At 51.4% G+C, this 25,842-nt stretch overlaps 1 protein-coding gene across 5 annotated transcripts in view; it reads left to right on the top strand.

Annotated features, from left to right (window-relative positions):
- The window catches only part of GFRA2 (GDNF family receptor alpha 2), a 98,463-nt gene that overhangs the window by 37,315 nt on the left and 35,306 nt on the right, over nucleotides 1–25,842 (top strand). For all 5 annotated transcript variants that reach the window (XM_016959184.4, XM_054657278.2, XM_063816903.1 and 2 more), the window contains one exon: nucleotides 2,994–3,348. In XM_016959184.4, the coding sequence (XP_016814673.1) occupies nucleotides 2,994–3,348 (355 nt within the window). The remainder of the gene's footprint in view (nucleotides 1–2,993; nucleotides 3,349–25,842) is intronic.

The following is a 25,842-nucleotide window of genomic DNA, read 5'->3' as shown; positions in this document are numbered from 1 at the left end:
AGGCCCTGTGGCCACGCCATGATGGGCGTGTTCCAGGAAGATCCAGGAGGCTGGGGTGGCTGGAGTGGAGTGAAATGGGCCTGGAGAAAGGAATAGGAGGTGAGGCCATATACAGCCTTGCTGGCTGATGGAAATATAATATGCATCACATATGTAATTCTACATTTGCTTGTAATCACAAAAAAGAAACAGGTGAAGTTATTTTTATTACTACATTTGTTTAACATCATAGATCAAAAATACCCCTTCGATGTGTAATCAGAGTAAAAATTTATGAGATACTTTACGTTATTTTTTTCTTTTCTTTCTTTCTTTTTTTCTTTTTTTTTGAGACAGAGTCTCCCTTTGTTGCCCACTCTGGTGTGCAATGGTGTGATCTTGGCTTACTGCAACCTCTGCCTCCCGGGTTCAAGTGATTCTCCTGCCTCAGTCTCCCGTGTAGCTGGGTGTAGTCCACCACATGTCACCACGCCCAGCTAATTTTTATATTTTTAGTAGAGACGGGGTTTTGCCATGTTGGCCAGGCTGGCCTCCAACTCCTGACCTCAGATGATCTGCCTGCCTCGGCCTCCCAAAGTGCTGGGATTACAGGCGTGAACCACCGTGTCCAGCCTACATAATTTTTTTCTTATTACATTTTCAAAATCTGGTGTGTGTTTCAAGGCCTTGTGTGAACATGTGAAATGACCTAGCCACATTTCAGGTTCAGCAGCCGTGTGTGGTGAGCGGACAGCATTTCAGAAAGCACTAATTGTTCTGTCACAGCAAATCAGACAGCACACATATAGAGGTGTGTAGGCCATGCTGAAGCCCCCCAATGAGCTGGGGAATCCAAGGGGGGCTTTGGAGCCTAGGAGCAATGGCTCTCTGCTGTAGGTTCTAGAAGGTTCTCTCCAGCTGCTGTGATGAGAGAAGATTGTCATGGGGTGGGGTATGGGGGCGCAGGGCAAAGCAGGAGGCTGGGAGAAGGAGGCTCTTAACAGGCACAGTGTCGGTGGCTCAGATCCAGGTGGCAGCAGTGGCGGTGGTGAGAAGTGTCTGGATTCTGGCTGTGTTTTGAAGGTGGAGCTGCCAGTGTTTGGCGGTGTATGAATAAGAGTCAAGGAAGCGCCGAGAGTTTTGGCATGGGCTACTGGAAGGATGCAGTTGTTTCCAGCAGGGTGAGGAAGACTGTCAGAGGTGGAGGGAAGCCCCAGGTTTTGGGGGGAAATACGGGGTTTGGTTTGGATGTGTCAAGTGTGAGATTTGGGTATTAGGCTTGCAGCTAGAGGTGTTGAGTTGGCAGGTAGACAGATAAGTCTGGAGCTCAGGGCAGAGGTCTTGTCCGGGGGTATAAATCTGGGGGTTGGAAGCACAGTGATGGTGTTTCAGGCCATGAGATGAGTCCCAGGGAGCAGGTGCATGTAGAGAAAAGGAGACTGGGCCCTGGGTATGGAAGATGGGACCAGCAAAGCAGGCTGAGGAGGAGACTGTGGGGAGGTGGCAGGGAGCCCAGCAGAGAGTGGAAGGAGGCAGGAGGGAGGAATTGGCTGTGTCCAGTGCTGCTGATGGGCTGAGGGAGATGAGGCCCGTGGATTCCTGAGCATCCATCAGACAGGCGGGGCCAAACACCAGGCTGAAGCAGGCCTAAGAGAGAATGGGAGGAGAGCAAGGGACAGGTGGTGTAGACAACTCGATTGAGGGGTTTTGCTTTCAAGGGGAGCAGAAAAATGGAGTGGTAGCTTAAGAGGGGTGTGTGGTCACGAGGAGGTCTTTTTTAAATTGAAGATGGGTGATGTAATAGCTGATGGGAATGGTCTAGAAGACAGCAAAATCATGATGTAGGGGAGAGAGAAAAAAATGAGCTGTCTCATTCATGCTTACAAAGGCCCTATGTGGTAGATACCAGTTTGCAGGCAAGGAAACTGAGGCAGAGGTTCAGCCATTTGTCCCAGGTCACAGAGCCAGTAAGTATCAGGGCCAGGAGTTGAACGCCGATGGCTGAGCTCTAGAACTCCCAGTCTTGGCTATTGTGCTGTTCTCCTCTTGGTTTTCTGGCTGGAGTTGTGAGCTCTTCCAGAGTGGGCCCTCCTCTTGCGCTTTTATATGTAACACGGCACCCTGCAGAGGGCTGTGCAGAGGTAGGACCTGATCAATCTTTAATGGGCAAGTGATTAGAACACCAGGAACTGTGTGCTGTAAGTGCTCGGTCAGTCACCTGGCCCATGTGAGAGGGACGTGTGGCCTCAGCCTACCTCACCCCGAGTCCTTCCCACCACCTTGCGGGACCTTGTGTGGAGAGAGTGGTGCTCAGGAAATACTGGAAAGCGTTTGTAGGGTGGATGAAGAATGGATGAGGAGCTTAGACCAACGGTTCTAGCTGGCATAACTGCACTACTGGGTGTGACTTGGGTTCCTGTGCTGGGCAACCTTGGGCAGGCCCCTTGCCCACACAGTGCTTCAGTTTCCTTATCTGTAAAATAACAAGGTTGGGTGAGGTGATCTCCCATCTGGCTCTCACCAGAATTCCTCAGGAGGGCATGTGTGTGCTGTCTGCACCCAGGCTGCTGACAATCCCATCATGAGCATTGTCTGACCCCAAATGCCAGTGTCCTGCTGGTGGGTGCATGGGGGCCCCCTCGTTGTATGACGCTGAGCCAGTCACTTTATTTCCCATATTTGTAAACAGGGCCATACACACCTGGTTGCTTGCCTTTTAGGCTTGTGATGAATTTTAAGTCCACTATTGTCCTAGATTGCCATGGTACAGCTCACCCTGCACCAGCTGCTTCCTAAGCGCTCCCTCAACCTGTATATTAACTCCTTTACTCCTCACCACAGCTTTAGGAGGTAGGTCCTGTGAAGTGATCCCCATTTCACAAAGGGGGAAACTGAGGCACAGAGCAGGCACATGGAAGCATATTGAGTACTGGGAGTCATCTCCCAGCGAGGGGGCAGCTGTGTCCTCCTCATGCTTGTGTGGCCTCTGACCTGCTCTCTTGTTCCTCCTCCAGGGACAGGGGCAGACCCGGTGGTCAGCGCCAAGAGCAACCATTGCCTGGATGCTGCCAAGGCCTGCAACCTGAACGACAACTGCAAGAAGCTGCGCTCCTCCTACATCTCCATCTGCAACCGCGAGATCTCGCCCACCGAGCGCTGCAACCGCCGCAAGTGCCACAAGGCCCTGCGCCAGTTCTTCGACCGGGTGCCCAGCGAGTACACCTACCGCATGCTCTTCTGCTCCTGCCAAGACCAGGCGTGCGCCGAGCGCCGCCGGCAAACCATCCTGCCCAGCTGCTCCTATGAGGACAAGGAGAAGCCCAACTGCCTGGACCTGCGTGGCGTGTGCCGGACTGACCACCTGTGCCGGTGAGTGCCGCGGCAGCCCCGGGGGTGCTGGCAGGAGGGCGCTCGCATTGCCAGGCTGTGTTTTCCTTTCTCTGCATTCCTTGGGTGCATCGAATTATGACCCTGAGTCCAGCAGAAAGGGTGTCAAAAAGGGTAAAACTGACTTGGACATGTGCAAAATGAATTTTCCATTTCATTCATCCATTCATCCATCCATCTACTTCTTTATTCATTCATTTGTTCATTCATTCACTCAGAACAGGTTTATCTTTTGCTTACATTGTGCTCAGCTGGGGAAACCAAAATGAACAACCCAAGGAGCTTATAATTTAAAACCACAGACTCCTTGAGTCTTGGAATAAGAGACCTTTGGGTGCAGTGGCTCATGCCTGTAATCCCAGCGACTCAGGAGGCTGAGGCAGGAGGATCATTTGAGGCCAGGAGTTTGAGACCATCCTGGGCAACATAGCAAAACTCAGTCTCTACCTATATATGTGCGTGTGTGTGTGTATACAGACACACACATATATACACATATATATACTTACATATATTGTATAGAGCTAAATTTCAGCTCAGTATAACCATGCATACCCCCCACAACTACCTTCCTAATAATGAGGCTACTATGTTGTTAAGCACTTACTATGTTCCAGGCTCTGCGCTAAGCTTTGGACCTACGTTATGTCATCTAACGTTCACAATAACCCTGTGATGTGGGTATTTTTACTCCTATTTTATAGGTGAAGGGACGGAAGGTCAGGAAAATTTTGTAAACTTGCTCAAGGTTACATAGCTAATGAGTGGTAAAGACAGGATTCAAAGCTAGGACCGTCCGACTCCAGGACCCATTCCTCACCCTGACTCTAGACCGGATCAGACCTGAATACAGAGTGAGCTGGCTTTATATATATATAAAAGGGACTTTAGACAATTTAGTCCCACTTCTGAAGACAGTTTCTGCCTAATATCCCAACGTAGGTCACGTGGCTATCAGGAAAGGTGCTCTCATAAAACGAAGAGCCAGCTCACTCTGTATTGAGATATGATCCAGTCTCAATGATCATATGAGTGAGGAATGGGTCAGGGTGAGGAATGGGTCCTGGAGTCGGACGGTCCTAGCTTTGAATCCTGTCTTTACCACTCATTAGCTGTGTAACCTGGAGCAAGTTTACAAAATTTTCCTGACCTTCCGTCCCTTCACCTATAAAATAGGAGTAAAAATACCCACATCACAGGGTTATTGTGAACGTTAGATGACATAACGTATGTCTAAAGCTTAGCACAGAGCCTGGAGTATAGTAAGTGCTTACCAAGTGTAGCCTCATTATTAAGAAGGTAGTTTTTTTTTTTTGCAAGGGGAGGGGCGGGTGGTGGTGCATGGTTATACTAAGTTGAAATTTGGCTCTATATAATTCTCATGTTTGTCCTTTTTGTTTGCTAAGTATTTATTGAGACTCTGTTGTGTGCAGTTCTTGGTCCTAAGGCCTGAGGATACAGGGGAAACAGACAAAGGGAGTGGTAATCCCAATTCAGTGGGGTGAGGCTGTGGGCTCCCAGAGGAGAGAGCACAGGAGAGGGGCATCTGCCACATCCTGGGTGTCCAGGGGAGGAGGGGGCCTTGATCTGAGCCTTGGGAAACAAGGAGGAGAAAGCCAGGGAAGAAGCCTGTTGGAAAAGCATGGCACAGGGTGGAAGTGGGAGAGGGCCTGGGCTCTGGGGAGCTGCAGGTGTTGGGCACATGTAGAGTGGGCCATGATGGGAGGCAAGTCGGGGGAGGCTGTTGGAGAAATGGGGATTGTAGTGGGTGCAGGTGTTTATAGATAGCCTGTTGTGTTGTGGACACTGTTCTAGAGGCTTTCTGTCTCATTTAATCCTTGCAACAAATAGTAGGTGCTATTATATTTATCTGTCAATGAGGAAACATCTGGCAAGTTACAGAGAAAGTAACTTGCTGAAGGTCACACAACCATACATTTCAGAGTCAGATTCCAGCTAAACTGCTTCTTTTCAGTATTATTGAGTGCTCCAGACTAAGATAGTGAGTGTGGGTATGGAGAAAACTGGATTATTTCAGAGGAGATTGGGAAGTGGCCTTGATGGGGCTAGGTGACTGGCTGAAAGTCACCTGGAGATAGAACCCTGGTGGCAAGAACTATTTCTGTTTTGTTTACTCCACACCCTGTCCTGCATGTAGAGCCTGGCACTTGGTGAACATTCCATAAGGTTAGTTGAATGGATAAATGAATGATGTCTGCCATGTTTCCTAGTTGAGTAATTCTGGGGAGATGGAGCCATTCAGTGGGGGTGGTATTGGACATGCAGCATTTGAGGGGACTGGGGGACTATTGCCACCTTCATGGCAACACATAGGGGGCGCTTGGACTTGTGGGTCTCGACCTCAGTAATGAGGCTGGAAAGAAGAGATGGGTTTGGAAGTTATTGAGTACTTTGCTAGTGATTAAAGCCACAGCAGTAAATGAAATGGCCTAGGAGGGGTTGCTAGAGCTCAGGAGGGCGTCTGGGCTGGAGATGCCTGAAGATTTGGGCATCCTCAGTGTTTAAGTGATAAGGCTTGGAGCGAACGTTGGAGGCAGAAACCTACTGGAAACACCAGTGCTTAAGGGAGGGGCAAAGGAAGTAGGATGTGAGACTGGAAGGGAAGGGGGTTTCAGAGGGAGGAGGTGACTGAGCTGTGGTGTCTCACAGAGTGTGTATACGTGTGTGTGCATGTGTGCATGTGTATGTGTATGCCTGTGTGCATGTGCATGTTTATGTGTGTGCGTGTGTGTGTGTGTGTGTGTGTGTGTGTGTGTGTGTGTGTGGTGGAAGATGGACCACAGTGGGCCCGGCCTGGCAGGGAGGCAGAAGTAGAGGCATTGGGCACAAACCACCTTCTTCAGAAGGAACCAGGGCCAGGGCCAGGGACCGCAGAGAGATGGGAGATGGGGAGGAGAGCTGGGGCCCTGTGCACACTGAAGGGGAAGTGGTACTTTGTTTGGTTTGCAGAACAAGCTCTCCTGGAGTTCGGAGAGGGGCCTGATCCCAGAGCTAGCTGCAGGGCTCAGGGAAAGCTCTGTGAAGAAGGTGGGTTTTTCTCTTTTGCTTACTTAAAAAAATATATCTTATTGCCTACACAAACCGATTGAGGCGATTGAAGATGAAACTATGCATACCACAATGAGGAGGGCCAGCCTTAGAGAGGAGGAGGGAGCAGATGTGGCCACGCTGCCATTTGCCACAGTGACTGAACTTGAGCTCCGAGCTTCCTGGTTGCTGGGATAAAGGGGAGGCTTGATGGGCCAAATAACCCCCCCAAACAGGATAGATGGGAGCATGATTTGAGACACATTAGCTTCTTCTTCTGAATGCTAAAATGACCTTGGGGGCTGCATCCTACACAGCTGCGTGGAATGATGGAGCAGACCGGAACTGGGCCTTGAAGGGGCTGGAAAAGACCAGCATGAATCCAAGCCCAGGACCCAAGCGTAGGAGTGGGCTGGGTGCGCTCAAAAGCTGGAGGACAGCAGGGGGCCTGGCGACGGGGCCTGGAATCAAGCTGCTCAGGTGTCTGAACTAGGCATCTCAGGTAGAGGAGTGGCTGGGACAGGGCACCCATTTTATTAGTATTGCTTTAAGGAAGGATGGATAATGTGACAATGTAGTGGACAGCTCCTACCAGGCCTGCAGCCCTGAGATGGGCGAATTTGGAGCAGGGTAACTTGTGGCTTGGAGAATTCTGTGTCAGTTTAAAGAACTAGAAGCATTTTTCTTTTTTCTTTTCTTTTTTTTTTGCTTTTCTGGAGGTGGGGGAAGCTAGGAAACAGGAGAATCAAGTGATACACTTCACACAGTGGAACCAGAAAGGGCGTTGAAACAGGGCTAAGTATTGGGAGGGTCAGGACTGAGGAATCCTGGGAGCTGAGGGCTGACAGTTTCTGAGGTGTGCTGAGCCAAGCAGATGAGCTTCTTGCACTGGGAAATAAATTTAAACAATGGAGACTCCAGGGCCCACAAACAGTGCTATGTCTGGATTATTGAATTAGGTACATGGCTCACTTTAGGAGGCCTGGGATCCTGAGTAGGAAATTCTGATTGCTCCAGGATGTGGCTGGGTGAGCTCCTGATCTTGAAGCAGGTCGTTCTTCCAATCCCTCTTTCCCTATCTCCCACCAACACACCCATCTGCATGCAAATTTCAATGTGGTCCCGAAGAGGTAGGGAAGGAATAAGGGCGGAACCTGCATTAGGAAGAGTCTGGCAGGAGCATGGAGAAGTGCCCTTTAGGGAACCTTGTGCATGATGGAGAGTGGAGGTTTGGGGTGGGGTGCATTGAGACATGCATCCGGAGCAACAGAGACTGAGATGCACAGACACTGCAGGTGGTGGATGGAGGTTGCTCTGGTGGTGCCCCAGAGTCAGGGGACCTACCTTTACTCTTCACTTGCCTGGGGCCTCCTGCATGGTCCTCAGTGGGCTATTTCACTCCTTATGCCCTGGGGGGGTCTTCATCTATCAAATGAGGATGCTGAACCAAGTCATCTGTAGGGACCCCGAGGTCTTACAAGTCTATGGTTCTGATTCTGTTGAAGCAGTTTTCCTGCCTGCTTTCTCCCTCTGCTCCTGCCCTCTCCACTAGAGGTTATTTTACTGGAGAGATGAGCTCTTGGTATAAGGGGAAATGACTCAGCCAGCCTCATCAGGGTGGATGGTGTGGGAGCAGGTATTTGAAGGGCCCTTCTCACCAGGCTCTTCCCTGGGCCGGGCCTGGAAGGAGAGGAGTGGCTTCTTTCTACACTCTTGCAGGCCTGACTTGCCAACCCAAGTGTCACTGTCCCCAGAATCCACAAAAGTGCTCAGTTGTCCTATGGATGCCAGTTGTTAGCATCAGAGGTGACAGGTGGCTCAAGAGGGGCACCCGGAGAGCAGGAAGCTGGGTCATGGCTCTTGACTGTGCCTGGGAAGGGGTGCACTTCTTCCTTTCCCTGGTTTGACTTCCTCCAGGCTTCTGACCGCAGGTGGAAATCTTCATTCTGAAAATGGGAGAGCCCAATGCCAGGGTGTTTGCAGCAGGAATTGCAGAACCCCCAACCTGCCTTTGCTGGTACTTTAATGAATGAAGCCGGCTTTGATGGGTGTCCCGGGAAAGCCTCTCTGGGCTTGCGACTCTGGAAGTAAGGCCCCAGCCCTTGGCATCTCCTAGGAGCATGCCCATGCTGCAGTGCTACAGCACCCAGCCCTGATACAGCCAGGCCTGCTTGGCCCCTGTGGTCCCTCCTCCTGCTGAGGGAGTTGGCCTAGAGATGCCCAGGCCTCCTGCAGGGCGAATCTTGGTGGAGGATTCTTGGGGGAAGCTCTTCCAGAGCCGACCTCACCTGGCACTACATGAAAGCAAGCGCATCGATTCGCCGTGTGGCACACTGCGTGGCAGGCCTCGTCCATCACCCGTGTGAGATTTAGCAGGCTCTGCATGCTGTCTTATTAAATGTCACCAACGATAAAGTGTTGGAGGTTTCCTTTGATCTAGGGTTTAAAGATGCCTTGGTTAAACAAGGATATCTGCTTGCTGGGCCTCGGGGTTTTGGGAAGCACTTCTGAATCCTCCCATCATCCTTTGAACTCAGAGCAGTTTGGGGTCAGTGGCTGAGGATGGAGCCTCTGGGAGTGGAAGCTTTGGGCTCTACTGACAGTTCCACCTGGCTTTGAAGTTGCATCTCAGGAACCTTGGCTTATGTCTTTGGCCTTTGTCTGGTTCATATCGCACGAGCCTTAGGGCTGTGGAGTTAAGCTAAGTGAGCATCTAGGGATAGATCAGGAGAGATGTTTCCTTTAAAAGCCTTCTGATAAGGAGCCTGGAAAGCCTGGAGAACTTCTTGGAATGCATCCATGGCATTTGGCTGGATTCATTCCAACCCCCACATTGGGCCGAGATCTACATTTTAAAAACACAGTCTTTCGGTTTTTACCCTCTCAGCTTACAGCCATTGCAAAGATGGTCTCAGATTGTGTGTGTGTGTGTGTGTGTGTGTGTTGGTGGTGGTTGGGGGGTCGTGGGAGGATGATTCTGTTGTTCTCTAAGCTGTGTCCCTACCAGGCCTCATTTGGAAGCGGTCCTCTGAAATGCCCTGTTCCTCTTAGTCTGCCAAGAGAACATAAATAACTCCTTGCTGGCTCCGTGCCATCTCCTGGGCTGTAATTTAACCTCTGGGTGCTGAGGATGTGTATAAATAGATTCCAGCCTGGAGCTACCCTGGCAACCTGGGCCCTTTCCTGCAGTGGACACTGCCCTTGTCAGAGAGGCTTGTTGGGAAGCAGAGGAAGTTGGGCTCACCTCCCTCAAGGCTGTCCTCAGGGGGTGGGAAGGAGTCCCTTCCACACACTCTCTTTCTTGCCCAGCATGGGGGGTGTTCAGTGTCTTCAGGCAGTGTGGATGGACAGGTCTGGGTTTGATTCTTGGCTCCTTGGGACTGTCCCTCAGCTTAGTGGCTTTCCATAGGATCTGTTGGCTGATGTTTTTAGCAGATCATCTCTAAATGGCAGCAAGTGGTTACTTGCACAGGGTTAGGTGGGCTGTGGTGCTTCCAAGCCTTCACTCCCCTTAAAGTAGAGGTCCTTGAATATCTTGAAATTATACGGAAAGTTTTGTGTGTATTTTCTAGAAAGAAATTTGTTGCCTTCATTAGATTTCCTAAGGGTTCCTTGATCTCTCAAAGCATAGGAACCTCTTCCTTCCCTAGATGACCAACTTGGATTGGCTCCCTAGAGAAGGATTTTGAGTCTGGCTCCTGGCTCAGCAGCAAAGAGGGCTGTGATTGATTAGTGATGCCTGCCACAGGCATAGGAGGGGCAGCATGGATGTTCCACGGAACCCAGCCAGTCCTCCCTGGGGCCAGCAGATTATCTATAGCAGGAGGAGTGGGGGTCCTGGGACTATTTCTTTATTAATTTCACTACACTTTATTGGTCATCCACTTTGGGCCAGGCATTGTGTTCGATTGGGAGAGTTAATGAAGTAGGTAGAGCTTGTCCTTGTGGCACTTAGAGCCTAAGGAGGGGACTCTGTGTCAATCTTGTCTGTGGTGGGAGAGGAGCCCCACTACCATTGTAGCTACAATTGTGTAGATGATAGCTTTTCACTCAGGTTCTCTTGAAATCCCAATTCTACTAGGTCTTCCCTGGGTAACCCTGCTGGCATTGCAGAACAGCCCTTGCTTAGGGGAGATGAGTCACAGAAAAGTAAAATCTCGCTCAGGGGCCCATCTGGCCTTGAGCAGTGCCCAGAGTCCAACAGCCACATCCAGCCCCAGAGCAAAGCTGTGCAGAGGAGCGTCGGGGGGAAAAGGCCACCCCCTTCCTGAAGAACCTAACTGCAAGGAGCCGAGACCCTGAGATCCAGCTTCCCCTTGGGGATCCCATGTGGCTGCTGTTGCTGGTCTCAGTAGGGGCTCTGCTCACTCTTTAACTCTGGGCCAAGGGTCCCCGAGTGACCCTCCCTGGAATTTCCCGCGACATGTTGAGACAAGGCTGGAATACTGGATATTACTTTACTAAAGGCTCTGGGGAAATAAACACAGAGAGAAGCTCCAAACCAGAGCTCTAGTTTACAAGATAGGGTTCATGCTTCGCCCTGCTGTGGCTGCTACTGCTTGGCAGGGCTGCACAGAGCCTTCACCTTAACTTTACAGGCTTCTCTCAAGGCATCTGGGCTCCAGAGGCTCACACCCCAGGTGAATGAGATGCGGATCCTGTTTGGCTAAGGCTCCCACTTGTGGAGTTGTGCTTGAGGACCCAGGCATCTCTGAGTGGTTGGGGAGGAGTGACCCATTCGTGACAGGTCACTTACACAGGGAGAATCCGAATGCAAGCCAGCATAGTTTGTTTGTACCAGAGGCCTCACCTACAACTGGGCATGTGTTTGTTCACACAGGGGCAGACACACTTTCAGCCACCCTGGTCTTGCATTGTTCACACTGGCTCCCTGAGTATTTCTGCTTTCACTCACTGGCATGGACTGTCTCCTTGCCTGGTATCTTAGTCAGTACAGGCTGCTATAACGGAATATCATAGACTGGGTTGCTTCAACAGCAAACATTTACTTCTCATAGTTCCAGAGGCTGGAGATCTGAGATCCTGGCTGGGTTCTTGATGACACCTTGATCCATAAAGGCCCTGTGATGAGGGCCTTTTTCCTGGTTATGTCCTCGTATGGTCTTTGTTGATGTGTGCACACAGAGGCAGAGGAGAGAAAGAGAGAGATCATTCTGTTGTCTGTTCCTCTTCTTATAAGGCCACTAATCCCGTCATGAGGGCCCCACCCCCATGACCTCATCTAACCCTAATCACCTCCCAAAGGCCCCATCTCCAAATACCATCACGCTGGAGATTAGGGGTTTAACATATGAATTTTGGGGAGACACAAACACTACATTCATAACATCTAGACTTCCCCTCCATCAAGCCTGTTTGGCTCCCATTCTGTATGTTCCCCTGGTCCCTGCTTTTCCAGACACTCTTTAGAACTTGTCTGTATCCTTCCTGTGACATCATGTGGCTTTCCTTTAATATTTTTCTTCCCAATCAGTCCTCTGTTTTTAAATATTCTTATTTTATATTACTACCTCATTGGCATCTTTCTTTTTTTTTTTTGAGATGGAGTCTTGCCCTGTCACCCAGGCTGGGTGCAGTGGCATGATCTTGGCTCACTATAACTTCTGCCTCCTTGGTTCAAGCGATTCTCCTGCCTCAGCCTCCTGAGTAGCTGGGACTGCAGGTACGCACCACCACACCTGGCTAATTTTTGTATTTTTAGTAGAGACGGGCTTTCACCATGTTGGCCAGGCTGGTCTTGAACTCCTGACCTCGTGATCTGCCTGCCTCAGCCTCCCAAAGTGCTGGGATTACAGATGTGAGCCATTGGGCTTGGCCAGCTTATTTCTTTAACAGCTGTTTGTTGTGTGCCCACTCTGTGCCAGGCACCATGCTAGACACTGGCTACCCCCTGGAGAATACAGTGTCAGTGGTCTCTGCCCCCTTGGAGATGACAGTCTGATGGAGGAGGCAGATGGTGAGCAAGCACACAGACAAGCATCTAGATAATGCTGCCGAAATGAGCAGGATGTGGAAATAGAGAATAACAGGGGCAGAGAGGGGGAATCTGCTTGGCCAGGAAAAGTTTATCTGCAAGATGACATTTAAACTGAGACCTGAGGAATGGGGAGCCTGGTGTCAGACCAAGGGAGAAAGAGCATCATGTGCAGACGGCATAGCATGTGCAGAAGTTTGCAGGAGGGAAAGGGGGAAAGGTGTGGCTGGGGCAGCGGGGCTCGGAGAGAGATGCACAGGTTGAGGTTGGGAGGCAGGCAGGGGCCAGATCACTCGGGGCCTCACAGGCCACAGCAAGGAGTTTGGACTTCTGAGTACAGTTGGAAAGGAGCTTCTGAAGCCAAGCAGTGCATTGTGAAAAATTGTGATAAGAAAGATTACTCTGGCTGCTGTGTGGAGAATTAAGGGAGGAGGCGAGAACGACTGCAGAGAGGCCAGGGAGGAGGTTATTTTAGAATCACTGGATCAGAGATGATGGCCACTCAGCCCAGGGTGGTGGCCAGGTGGAGAGAGATAAGTGGATAAATTGGAGATATTTCGGAGGTAGAAGTGATATACCTGGTGTGTGGCCTGAGGGTGATGGAGGAGCTCAAGGATGACTCACCGGCTTCTGGCTTGAGCAGCTTGGTGGTGATGGTGCCACATTCTGAGATGGCGAAGGCCTGGCGGGAGATAAATCAGGAGTTCCATTTTGGGCATGTTAATTTCGAGATGCCTTTGAGACATTCATAGCTGGTGCTTGACTGAGGTTGTAAATTCTGGGGGCATTAGCATATTTATGGCATTTAAAGCTAGAGGAATGGGTAGGATTCTCCTAGGGAGAGTCTGGGTGGAGAGGAGGCACTGGGAACCTGCCTGGCACCCTGTCAGTGCCCAGTAGTGCTGGATGCTGTTATTACGGTATTCTAGGAGTCAAAAGAATGTGTTCTGAAAAAGAGGGAATGGATAGCTGTGCCGTATGCTGTAGAGAGGTGTGGAAGGATGAGGACACCTGGGTCACCATTGGGTTTGGGGATGTGGAGGGCCTTGGTGACTCTTACACAGAAGTTTTGATGGATTGGTGATTACAGAAACCTGATCGGGGCTAGAGAAATGTTGGCCAGTTGGTTGGTTAGAGCTTCCTGGGAAAGACGTTAGTGGAAAGGGAAGATGTCTGCCCCTTGGGTGGAGACATGGCTGAGGAGAGCTCAATAGCGGTTTGGCTTTGATGGCTGAGGAGAGCTCAACAGTGGTTTGGCTTTGGGAAGTGTGGAGTGAGGTCGAGGAAGGCAGGAGAGTGAGAGTGACCCTGCCATTGCAGAGGAGCCAATCCCAGCTGCTCCGTCATCGCACTGGGCAAGTCTCAGCCTTGGGACAGCCTCTAGTGTGGGGAGCACACCACTGTTGGTCTTTGATACGGACTCTGTCCACTGCACTGTGCTTGGGACCCTAGAATGTCCCACCCGCCATGTCCTCCCCGGGCTTGGAGGGGCCACGATATGGCTGCCACCAACTCAGCTTCTCCTGCTATGGCTAAAAGAGTCCTTCAGGTGTGGGAAGAGACTCTTCCCCACATCACTGTGCTCTTGTGAGCAACCTTGATGGCCCAGCCCCTTAGAGAAGCCAGCTCTCGGGCTGCCCAGAGGAGCCTTGCTTTTCGGCTTTCAATCTTCCTCCTTGAGGAGGTGTTTGAACAGTGCAGGGGCTGTTGGAGAGGTGCCCCTGGCTCCTGCAGTGGAAGTCCTGCCCAGGATGTTTTGAGGATGTGGCCTTTCCCATGGCAGTCTTGGGATGTGCTCTGCCTTCCACGTGGGCATCCCCGGGGGGGGCAGCCCTGCTCTCCTTCTTGTGAAGTGGCTTGTGGTGCCTGGGTGTCCTGGATCCAGCTCTCAGCTTCAGGGCCCTTTTGGGGTCTCTCATGGAAGACTCAGAGGCCTCATGCAGGTAGCCCTGTTATCTCAGGGTTCTCTAAATGTGTTACTTAATAACAGGACAAAGTCAAGTCAGGGGGAAGGGGTCCTGGATTAGGAGTTACACTAAATCCTCACACTATCCCTGCCGATAACTAACTCTGTGATCTTGATGGAAATTAGGGTGAGTTGCTTTGTTAGATAGTGAGTTCCCCATCCTCAGGTGCAGAGGCTGGAGGTCCTCTTGCCAGCATTAGAGGAGTGTCAGGGAAGGGGTCTTGGAGGTGAGTAGGCACATCAGATCACTACTGGCATCCTCCTGCTTAGAGCAGAATGAGGACATTGACTTATGAGCAAAGGAGCAGTGAGCTATTTGCTCTTCATATAGAGGGAGAGGGAAATTTGGAGATCACTGTCCCTACTCTCCCTGGTCCAAGACACATTCTCTGAGTCCAGGAGGAACCCTCTGCAGCACGTGACCCTTCTTCCCTCCATCCATGGGGGTGCACTGTGATCTCTGGGAAGTGCCCAGGAGAAGAATCCTGATGAGCTGGGGTCAAATAGATGCTCACTCAGCAGCTGCAGGAGCTGGGCATGTTCTTCACAGCACGGAGCTCCTGTTTTCCTTGTCAAAATAAGGACAGTAGCACCTCCATGGAAGCTCTGGAGTCCATTCAGGAGGCCTTTCGTGGAGCTCTGTGTCTGGGAGCCTTGCGCCTGGGATGCTGGAGTGAACCGCAGACCTTCCCTAAGGCACCCAAAGGCTCGCCCTGGCTGTCACATGGCGGGGCCGGCCCCCACAGGCTTGGTGGGGTTGTTGAGAAGGCCTCTTGGAGGTGATGTCTAAGCTGGGTTTGAAGGAGGAGTAGGCCTGTACTAGGAGGAGGCCCTTCTCTCTGTTCCTTGCAGAGGGCACATGCATGTAAAACTAGAGGTACGCCAGAGGAAAGAGGGACCCAGCTCACAAAGCCGTGGACTCTGGGCCAGGGAGTCTGATTTTCCCCAGAAGACGGTGGGGAGCCATGAAGTATTTTAAGCAAGAGATAGACATGATTCAACTAGTGTTTTAGAAAGATCCCTTTGGCCGCTGTGTGCAGATGAGTTGGAGGAGAGCAAGGCTGGAGAGAGTCCCTTAAGGAAGCTGAAATGTGATGGAGTCTGAGATAGGACCAGGGCAGAGGGCAGAGGGTACGTGGTCAGAGACCTTCAGAGGTCAGCTCCCAGGGCCTCACTGGATGCAGACAGTGAACGGGGGAGCTTGGGATGGTGCTAAGGTCTGTCGCCTGGTGGCCAGCTGGCTGGTGATGTTGTCACCTGAGAAAAGGGGGTGGGGAAGAGGGGAGGAGGATGAGGGGGAGGAGGAGGAGGGGGAGGAGGAGGAACAGGGGGAGGGGGATGAGGAGGGGGAGGGGGATGAGGAGGGGGAGATGGTGGTCCTTGTCTGGCATGGAGGGACAATGTTTGGGTTTCAGACTTATTTGAAAGCCTTCGGAACATACAAGAGGAAATGTCAAATCCAAAAAGTGTTTGTGTATCTGCGAGTTCGGGAGAGAGGCAGGGGCTTGGGATGGAGATTATGGGATTAAGGGAAATAATGCATGAAAAGCAGCGAGCATCCGGCCCGGCACACAGGCACATGGTAAACATCATTCCTTCAAAGAGTGTTTAAGCTCGTTTGGGGAGACAGGGCTCACCCGTGTGAACCACTGTTAACTATGAAGAGGAGGCCCTGTTTGATTAGGTGTTGTAAGGATTACACTGCTCGATGCAGGCATTCTGAGAAGGGAAGCCGTGAGGCTGGGAGAGGCAGGGAGAGTGGTGTGGAGACAGGGTCCTGTGGCGGGGGCCAGAGGGAGGGAGGCTGTCTTGGGCGGAGGCTTCTGGGAGAAGAGGACAGGAGGGGGAGGCAGGACTGAGCCTCCTGTACGGCGGGACTGTCCTGCTCAGGGCTGCAGGTGCCGGCTGAGGGAGGAGTCTGTGCGTGTAAGGTTGGAGCTTTGGGATGTCCTGGAAGACATTGAACAGGCGGGGGCTCCCCTGTTCCTCCCAGGCCCCGCACCTACCAGTCCTCAATTCCAGCCAGCTCAGGGTTCTCTAAAGGTGTTGCTTGATAAGAGCATGAAGTAGAGTCAGGTGGAGGGGGTCCTAGATTAGGAGTTACACTAAATCCTCACACCACCCCTTTTTTTTTGAGATGGAGTCTCACTCTGTCGTCCAGGCTGGACTGCAATGGCGTGATCTTGGCTGACTGCAACCTCCACCTCCCAGGTTCAAGCGATTCTCCAGCCTCAGCCTCCCAAGTAGCTGAGACTACAGGCACGTGCTACCATGCCTGATTAATTTTTGTATTTTTAGTAGAGATGGGGTTTCGCCATGTTGGCCAGACTGGTCTTGAACTAATTCTATGATCGTGTTGGAAATTAGGGTGAGTTGCTTTGTTAGGTAATGAGTTCCCCACTCTCAGAGGGGCAGAGGCTGCAGGCCCCCTTGCCAGCATCAGAGGAGTATTGGGGAAGGGGGCTCTTTTAGGTCCCTTCTGAGCATGTGTAACTCGGACCTGCTGTTTCTTGGGACAGGTGAAAGGAATAGATGATGTGCTCTTGGAGGCCTCCCCTCCCCTCCCCTCCCCTCCCCTCCCCTCCCCTCCCCTCCCCTCCCCTCCCCTCATTTCTTCCTTTCCTTCTTTTCTCTTACTTTTTCTCCCTAATTCTCAAAATGAAATTCACTTTACTGCTTTGTTGATTAAAAAGCCCTATGTGCTCATTATAAAAATAATTTCAGGACAGAGCACAGTAGCTCATGCCCATAATGCCAGCACTTTGGCAGGAGGATTGCTTGAGGCCAGGAGATTGAGACCAGCCTGGGCAACATAGTGAGACACTGTCTCTATTAAAAATACAAAGGAAAAAATTAGCCAGATACGGTGGTACCTGCCTCTAGTCCCAGCCACTTGAGAGGCTGAGATGGAAGGATCGCTTGGACCCAGGAGTTCGAGGCTGCTGTGAGCTATGATCTTGCCACTGCATTGCAGCCCGGCAACAGAGTGAGACCCTGTCTCTAAAAAATTAAAAAAAAAAAATCAGACAAGACAGAAAGGTATACCTAAAGAAACTAGAAATTATCTTCAATCCTAACACCCCAAAATAAGCCATGGCTAACATTTTGGAGAATGTAACTTGCAGCTATTTTTTTAGGTGCATATACATATTTGAACAAAAATGATGTCACACAGTATGTGTTGTTTTGTAGGCTATTTTTTTTTCTCTCTAAATACATTGTTAACATTTTCCCACTGGCTTTTTATGAGAGTCTGTTTTTTCCTGATGGGTGTGTGTCCCTGTGGATGCTTGAACAGCTTGGCTTTGCACACTTGTCCATCCACTCTCATTGAAGAAATGCGTGTCTGGACCTGAGCCTGCCAGATGGTAGGGAACAGCCATGTGCTAGGCTTTCCAGGGGAAGGGGATGCGCAGGCAGTAAGACCCTCAGAGAGCTCTTGGATCCCCGACGTGGGACTTCCCAAGGTGAAGGGAGGAGAGGGAGCCCGAGTGAACCAGTGGTCTTCACAGCAGGTGGGGAGTGTTTCTGGGCAGTTTCAGTTTCTTGAAAGCAACAAGAATGTGGCCAGGTGCTTTAGCTTACACCTGGAATCCAAACACTTTGAAGACGGAGGCAGGAGTTCAAGAGCAGCCCTGGGTAACATAGTGAGAGCCCATCTCTACAATTTTTTTTTTTTTTTAATTAGCTGGGTGTGGTGGCATGGGCCCGTAGTCCCGGCTACTCAGGAAGCTGAGATGGGAGGACTGCTCGAGCCCTGGAGGTCAGGCAAGGCTGCAGTGAGCTGTGATCATGCCATGACACTCCAGCCTAGGTGACAGAGTACAGACCCTGTCTCAAGAAAAATGAAAACAACACAACAATGAGCACCCGGCTATATTCTTGCTGCTTTCATTTGGGCTTATAAAACCTCGCCTTTAAGGAGGTTGGCCCAGCTGGGGGTCCTCAGAGAGACCAGACTCAGCACCAGCAGTGGGTGGGGAAGGGTTCGTCTCCACACAGCAGCTCTCTGTGCCCTGGACCACCTTGCCTACTGGCCCAAGCACTCTGCCTCATCTCCTGTGTGTGTGCGAAGGAGAACTGGGATAGAGGTGGTCGCTGGTATTATGGTGCATAGCAAGGGGCTTGGCAGGGGTGGATTGGGGGGGGGCTTGGTTTCCACATCTTTCTACACCTTCACGATGGGATAGATGTGTGCTATCTAGAAAGGCAGCGGCTGTGGGGCCTTGGAAGACGTCGCTGTGCCTGAAAACATGGTTGATGGACTCCACGGGATGTAAGACTTCACCTTTGTGAACCCTGAAAATTTGAGACAGATCTCAGTCAATTTAGAAAGTTTATTTTGCCAAGGCTGAGGACGTGAGCCCGTGACACAGCCTTAGGAGGTCCTGATGACATGTGCCAGAGGTGTTCAGGGCACAGCTTGGTTTTATACATTTTAGGGAGACGTGAGACATCAATCAGTATATGTAAGATGAACATTGGTTTGGTCCAGAAGGTGGGACAACTTGAAGCGGGGAGGGGGCTTCCAAAAGGTGAGAGACAAAGGGTTGCATTCTTTGGAGCTTCTGTTCTCAGTGAGCAGAGGGATGACTCTGAATAGAATGGGAGGCAGGTTTGCCCTGGGCAGTTCCCAGCTTGAATTTTCCCTTTAGCTTAGTGATTTTGGAGGCCAAGATATTTTCCTTTCACACCTTGAAACGGAGGAGATATAAAAGATCATCACAGCAGAATTTCATCTGATAGACGAAAGAAGCTGAAGTCCAGAGAGGTAAAGTTATTTGCCCAGTGTCACCCAGCTAAGGAGTGACAGGACCCAGACAAAAGGTCAGGTCTCGCCTCCCTGGGCAGGTGCCCTGTTCTTCGAGGCAGCTTCCATGGCACAGGGCGAACTGGACAGTGAGTCAAAAACCTGGGTCCCAGACTTGGGAGATATCCCATCTTTGACCTTTAGTTTCATTATGAAAAAGAATGGACAGAATCAAATCTGTCCAGAACACCTCACTAGGCTGTTGCAGAAAAAAAAGAGAACCACTGTGAAGGCAGTTGGAATGCTGCAAAGTTAAAAAATGTGATGTTTCCCAGTGCCTCTGCTGGCCTGCAGACCTGGTCTGCTTCCTTCAGGAGAAAGGTCTGCATGTTGGGTAGACCCCCAGAAGGCAGCAGGGGCATGGGCAGAGTGGCAAGGAAGGCTGGGTGCTTGGATACGTGTGGAGCCCTGGCAGTGGCTTCTGGCTTCTAGCTGCGGGTAGAAGGTCTAACACCAGCTGGATTTCAGGCTAGTCCAATCTTGGCAAAAGGGAAACTGCCTCTGCTTCCTTCCCTTTTCTTCCAGCTGTTTCCCAGGGAGCCCAACAGACTGCCCCGAGCCCCTCTGCTTCTTCCAGAAGCCAGGCCGGTCCACTGCACGCTGCAGGCTTGGAAGGAAGGGGTTGGGGGTGTTGGGGAGCCCATCGGTGGAGGCCCCCAGTTCAGAAAGCACGGTCCCCTTTCTCCATGAGGACTCAAGCCTGCATCGTTTTCGTCCCCCGCCCTCCCTCCCCTGTGGATCCACCTCCCAGAGGTCAATGGCAGAAAGGAGGGGGAAGAAACAGAAATGATGATGACTTTGATTTTTTTTCTTTTGTCGGAGCCTGGGGAGGGTGGTTGTTTTGCTTCCTGGACCTCAGCGGAGGATTCTCTGCCAGACAATCATCTCGGCGCTTTCATTGCTTTCTGATGCTCCTCTAACTGCGCGGGGTCGGCTATTAAATGGTCATCAAACCTCAGCCTCTATCCCATCAATAGTCATAAAGTTGGGGAGATAAAAGCCATCAGTTTTCCATTATAGCTGAAAACAATACTGTAGATAGCTATTTTCTGAATGCTGCAGAGAGATGTACTTTAACTAGAGCAGGGTATCCAGTGGGCCCCGGCTCAGCCACGGGTCCTATTCGGCCTGGGATAACCTGCTAGGTGTTTAAAATGCGGGAAGGGCTGGGGCTTTCTCTCCCTTTGCCCTCTCTCTCCTCAAAGAATGGAATGGGCAGATCATTAGGCTTGGGGTGCAGGATGACACCTCCGTGGTGGGACTATGGGTTTCTACCTTTCATTCTAAGCCGATGCTGGGGAAGAATGCAGTGAGTTGTCATCAGCTCATTCTCATGAGAAAGGACCCTCCTCTCCCTGATCTTGGGCTTCCGGCAGGCCAGGGCCTGGGTGTGGGATAGGTGTCTGCTCATCAGATGATCTTCGGGGAGCTTGGCAAAGGCAGGAGAGGTCGGTGCCTGCAGGGTGGGTCTGCGTGGATCAGGAGCGGCGGCAGCCGGAGGAAGGTGGGTACCAGGGATGCGGAACATTTCAGGGGATGGCGTCTCCTGATATACAGTCCCCTGTAGCTTCTCACAAACGAGCAGGCCATTTGGAAATGGATTTTGCAATCAAACAGCCTGGCAGCCGGCAGCCAGCAGATAAGTCCTCAGAATGAACTTTTCATCGCACTCACAGCCCAAGGCTCTCCTGACTCTGTCTCAGAAGAACCTGGGTGCCAAGACCTCCTGCCTAGGTTTCCACATCTGCAGTGGCCTTTCTTGGCACCCCTGGCCTCCCTGAATGGGTGACTGGCCTCTGGCTTTCCTGCCTCTGGGGTCTTGCAGGAATAGGTTCCCCTGCCTTGGAAGTGCCCATTCCTCAGCTCTTTGTAGCCTGTCCATCTTTTCCCTTTCAGAGCTATTCTTATGTGTTGAAGTGGTTAAGTGTGTGGATTTAGCTCCACAATACTCTAGGGGGTGTTTACATTTCCTAATTTTTTGAATTCCTTCAAGTTCCTCCTCCCTAGCCTGGCTAGCAGGAAATGTAGCTGCAGTGAACTGAGCCGCCCCTGTCTGTGGCCTGCAGGACCCTTGGGCTGGGCTCACGGGACTCAGACCAGGCTGATCTGTGCTCTTGCACCTCCTCCTGCTGGTCTCATGGGGGCTCCCTGGTGGATCCTTCAGCATCTGCTGGGGGCTCTTCCCTGGGTGGACCCATGTGCCCCCATGGCTGTAAACTGCAAAGACCCTGGATTTGCCCAGAGAGATACCCCCCTCCCCTCTCCGCAGACTCATCCCTCACAGCCATGGGGCTCCCTGTTCTGTAGCTGCCAGTGCCTTGCATCTGGGCCATAGGACAGTGGCCTTTCCCACCTGCTGGCTGCTCCACTCGGCAGGCCCTGGGCATCTTCAGACCTTGACCTTCCTTCTTAAGGCCTCTGAAAATGAGGCCTCTTCTTAGTGACAGAGACAACCAGACTTCCTGACCTCAAAGTCCTGCTTGTCCCCTGGAAGGGACACAAGAAGGCGAAGGGAAAACACATCTCATTTATTTTCCATCTCCCCTGCTGTGTCTCTAGGAATGTAAGAGGCAGCTTCCTTGTCTACCATGTTCTATGCAGTGACGCCAGGAGCTCTTGGCCCGCTGGCATGTTCACTCGCCCCTGCATTGGGCCCAGGGCCTGGCACGACTCAGGGCCCATAAATACTTGTGAAGTTCTTAAATGCTCTTTGTCTCCTTAAACAGAGATAGTGGAAGACACCTTCACCTTTTCTTGGTGACACAGTGTTATTCTTGACTCTGGGTGAACTTGCACAGATGGTGTACGCCATGCCTTCAGGTGCTACTGACTTACATAGAACTGTTGGCCCCCATGTTAATGAGCGCCAGATACTGTGACTTTTGAGTCATTGTAGTTTGCTTTTCTAGTATTTCTGTCTCCTTCGCTGTTTGCTGTCACTTCTTGCTGCAGTTTCTGTCTGCCTCTCGGAGCTTTCTTCCATCACCCTTTCTCCTTCGCGGGTTTTCTGTGGCACAGAAAACCAGATAATTGAACACGTTGGAATTATGTATGCACGAGGAGCCGTTAGACTTTAATGGGGGCGCATAAAGGATTTTCTTAGGAGTTCATGATCTGTTTTGATGAACAAACTTTATACTGTCTGTTCAGGGGACTTCCTCATTCCTGGCAGGCTGCCAGATGAGTGACCTACAAATGTGCCGTTTTGGCGGAGCCCTTTTAGATTAAAAAAAAAATATTTTAAGATGACTTTGGAAAAGAGAGAAGGGGCATATGAAGGCCTTTTGGAGTTAGAGTTGGCCATTGAGATGGCTACGGATGATGGACCTCCCAAGATTCCTCTGTTTCTTTGCTAAATGATGTGGCCACATCCTTATCGTTCTCAGCTCTCCTTGGTGACCTAACATATTTTGACCCTGTGTTTTTGTCACAGACTGTGGGTCCTGGGGTTTGATGAGGATGATTTGGTCTCAGTGGGTGGGGTTATGGCACCAGCATAGAACATTGACTCAGAAGACGAGGCTCTCATGCTAAAGCTGTCACTGCCTCGCCACGTGACGCTGGGAGAGTTGGTGGTGGTGACAGTAACACTTGTTCTAGATGGGGGTGCTGGGAGGATCAGGCAGAAAGAGGGGATCACATGGTGGCAGGGCCCCTTTCAAACGAGGGGACATGCGAGCCGAGTTAGTGTCCGCAGCACGAGGAAGGGAAGGAGCCCGGGGCCAGAATTCCCGGGTCCCAGCCCTGAATCTACCTCGTCTCGCTGTGGAAACCTCGGGGTACGCATGGAACTTCTCTGGGCCTGCTCCTTTATCTTGATAATTAATACTTATCTCAAATTCTGTGCTTCCTACACTATGATTTACCTTATTTCTGAAATGTGGGGAAAGGAAGGAGGGAAGATACGATTTGAGGAGAACCATGGGCTCAGGGCATTAATAAAGCACGTGCTGCCCTGGGAGGTGGGGCCTTGAGGGCTGTACATTCTGTGGCCATTCTGCCAGCGTTGTGCTTCTGCAAGTCTGAGTGAGCTTGTGTGGACTGTGTGTGTTTCTGAGTGTAGTACCTGTGTGCATTTGTATGTGTGAGAGATACAGAGGGCGATGGTGCTGGAGAGGCACCTGGAGAATGAGGAGCCACTGGGAAAATTAGGAGAGGGTCTCTCCTTCTGCATTGCCATGGAAGGCTCAAACCTTCGCTCCCTCTGTGGTGCAGATAGGGGCCAAGGAGGGACCTTAGGTAACCCATGTCCCCATCTGGCTGCAGCTCCTTCATTTCTGTTGCGAGAGGATGGGTAACCTGTTTTTTTTTTCTTGAGACAGAGTTTTGCTCTTGTTGCCCAGGCTGGAATGCAATGGCACTATCTCGGCTCGCTGCATCCTCCACCTCCCGGGTTCAAATGATTCTCCTGCTTCAGCCTCCCAAGTAGCTGCACTATAGGCATGCGCCACCATGCCTGGCTTATTTTGTATTTTTAGTAGAGATGGGGTTTTACCATGTTGCCCAGGCTGGCCTCAAACTCCTGATCTCAGATGATCCACCCACCTCAGCCTCCCAAAGTGCTGGGATTACAAGTGCGAGCCACCGCGCCTGGCCGGGCGACCTGGTTTCTAAGGTCCCTTCTCGTGCTGTAACACTGAGAACCCAGGAAACACCTTTATGAGGCCACCCCTCCCACCAAGAGAGGCCCTCGAGGTCCACCCTGCAGCTCCTCCTCCTCCTCCCTGGATTCCCCAGAGTGTGGTGGGATCTCTGCCTCTCTAATTCCAGGCTTGCTGGGTCTGGGAGCAGACCTTTGGGCCCACCAGCTGTTCGGTTTAGTATTTGTGCTTCTTAGGCCCAGAAACAGGAGCTCCAGGCAGGTCAGGGTGGGATGTAGTCCCTTAATTCTCATGGTCTGGAAGAGTGGAGAGGAGAGTCGTTCTCTGGTGACTCTGAGAAGCCCTTTGGGGGTGGCAGTGGGAGGGAGGGGAGACTCAGTGTGCGGATTCTTTGGGCTGTGAATGTGGGTTTGTACCAGGCTGTGTGAGCGAACAAGTGTGTGTGGGCTTGAGAAAGGGATTTCCCTGCGAGCTTGTCTGTGTGTGTCTGTGGATTTTGACAACATTGTAGGTGCTCCTTCTGTAAGGAAACTGCCGTCTTCTTTAATGACAGTGAAGCCCAGTTTTCTCTGCGGATATGAAGAGGGGAAATCTGTAAGTGCGAGGAAGGGCGGGGGGGGGTGGGGGCGGTCTCCCAGGCCCAGCTTTCACTCTCTGAGACCTTCTTCCCCTTGGGGATCTTTTGGAGAGGACCTCAGCCACTCCCTGTGGGCCTGGAGGGGAGGGGCAGCCCTGCTCCCCTGTAATACTCAGGTCCCAGTGGGAATGCCTATCCACTTTTAAAGAAAATTTATATAGAGACAGAGTCTCACTCTGTTGCCCAGGCTGGAGTGCAGTGCTGTGATCACGGCTCACTGCAGCCTCAAGCTCCTGGGCTCAAGTGATCCTCCCACCTCAGCCTCCCGAGTAGCTGGGATTACAGCGTGACCCAACACACCTGGCTCCTGTCAACTTTCTAATGCCCCACAGCTCAGCCAGAACCAGGCGGAGAGGTTTATGACTGCTAAGTAAAGGCCCAGGGAGACAGAGATGAGCAGAGGGTCACCTGGGCTGCCTTGTTTTCCAGGCCTGGGTTGGCCCCGTCCTCCTCTGGTCTTGAACTGCCCCATGTGGTGGACACCACTGCGGAATCTGCCACTCGGGCACAGGCCTAAATGCCCGATTCTGCTGTCCAGACCCCAGACAGCAAGGCTGCAGAGGAGAACTACCCGCTCCATCCAGTAGTACTAAGGTGACCCTGAGTGAGCTCTTGTGTGTTAGCCACTGTGTCACCATTTTAGGAATTTCCATGTCAAACCGTGCATACGTACCCTTTATAACCCTTTGAGGTCCCCACTCTTAGAATTTCTTTGTGTTCAGATAAGGACGCAGGATTAGAGATTTTAAGGGACTTGCCCAAGGTCACATGGCTTATGATAAGGTCGAGCAGAAACTTGAAGCAGGGCCTATTCTGAGGGTTGCATTTTCCATGCATCCTGCACTTTCTCTCCAGATGTGGTCCATGGACGCCACATCTCCATCCATCATGGTGCTTATGAAAATGCTAGTTCTTGCCTGGGTGCCGTGGCTCATTCATATACTCGCAGCAGTTTGGGAGGCCAAGGCGGGTGGATTACCTGAGGTCAGGAGTTGGAGACCAGCCTGGCCAACATGGTGAAACCACATCTCTACTAAAAATACAAACAATAGTTGGGTGTGGTGGTATGTGCCTGTAATTCCAGCTACTTGGGAGGCTAAGGCAGGAGAATTGCTTGAACCCGGGAGGCAGAGATTGCAGTGAGCTAAGATCACACCACTGCACTCCAGCCTGGGCAACAGAGTGAGACTCCATCTCAAAAAAAAAAAAAAAAATGCTGGTTCCTGGAGTCTGTGGAAACAGAATCCTTGGATGTAGGGCCCAGGAATCCAGTGTGTCCTGGGCTCCCTGGGGAATTTTGTTCATGGTGAGGGTTGAGAACCACAGTGGGCGGGCACACCCTATGGCACTGGGGCCCGTACCTGGAATCAGTGCTGTGTGGTGGCCTGTGGACCAACAAACTAAATTAGTCCAACAAAC

This window comes from Pan troglodytes, chromosome 7 (assembly GCF_028858775.2).
Source record: "Pan troglodytes isolate AG18354 chromosome 7, NHGRI_mPanTro3-v2.0_pri, whole genome shotgun sequence".
NCBI classification, from domain to species: Eukaryota; Metazoa; Chordata; class Mammalia; order Primates; family Hominidae; genus Pan; species Pan troglodytes.
The sequence above is the reverse complement of the archived record's forward strand: the minus strand, read 5'-3'. Positions and strand labels throughout refer to the sequence as shown.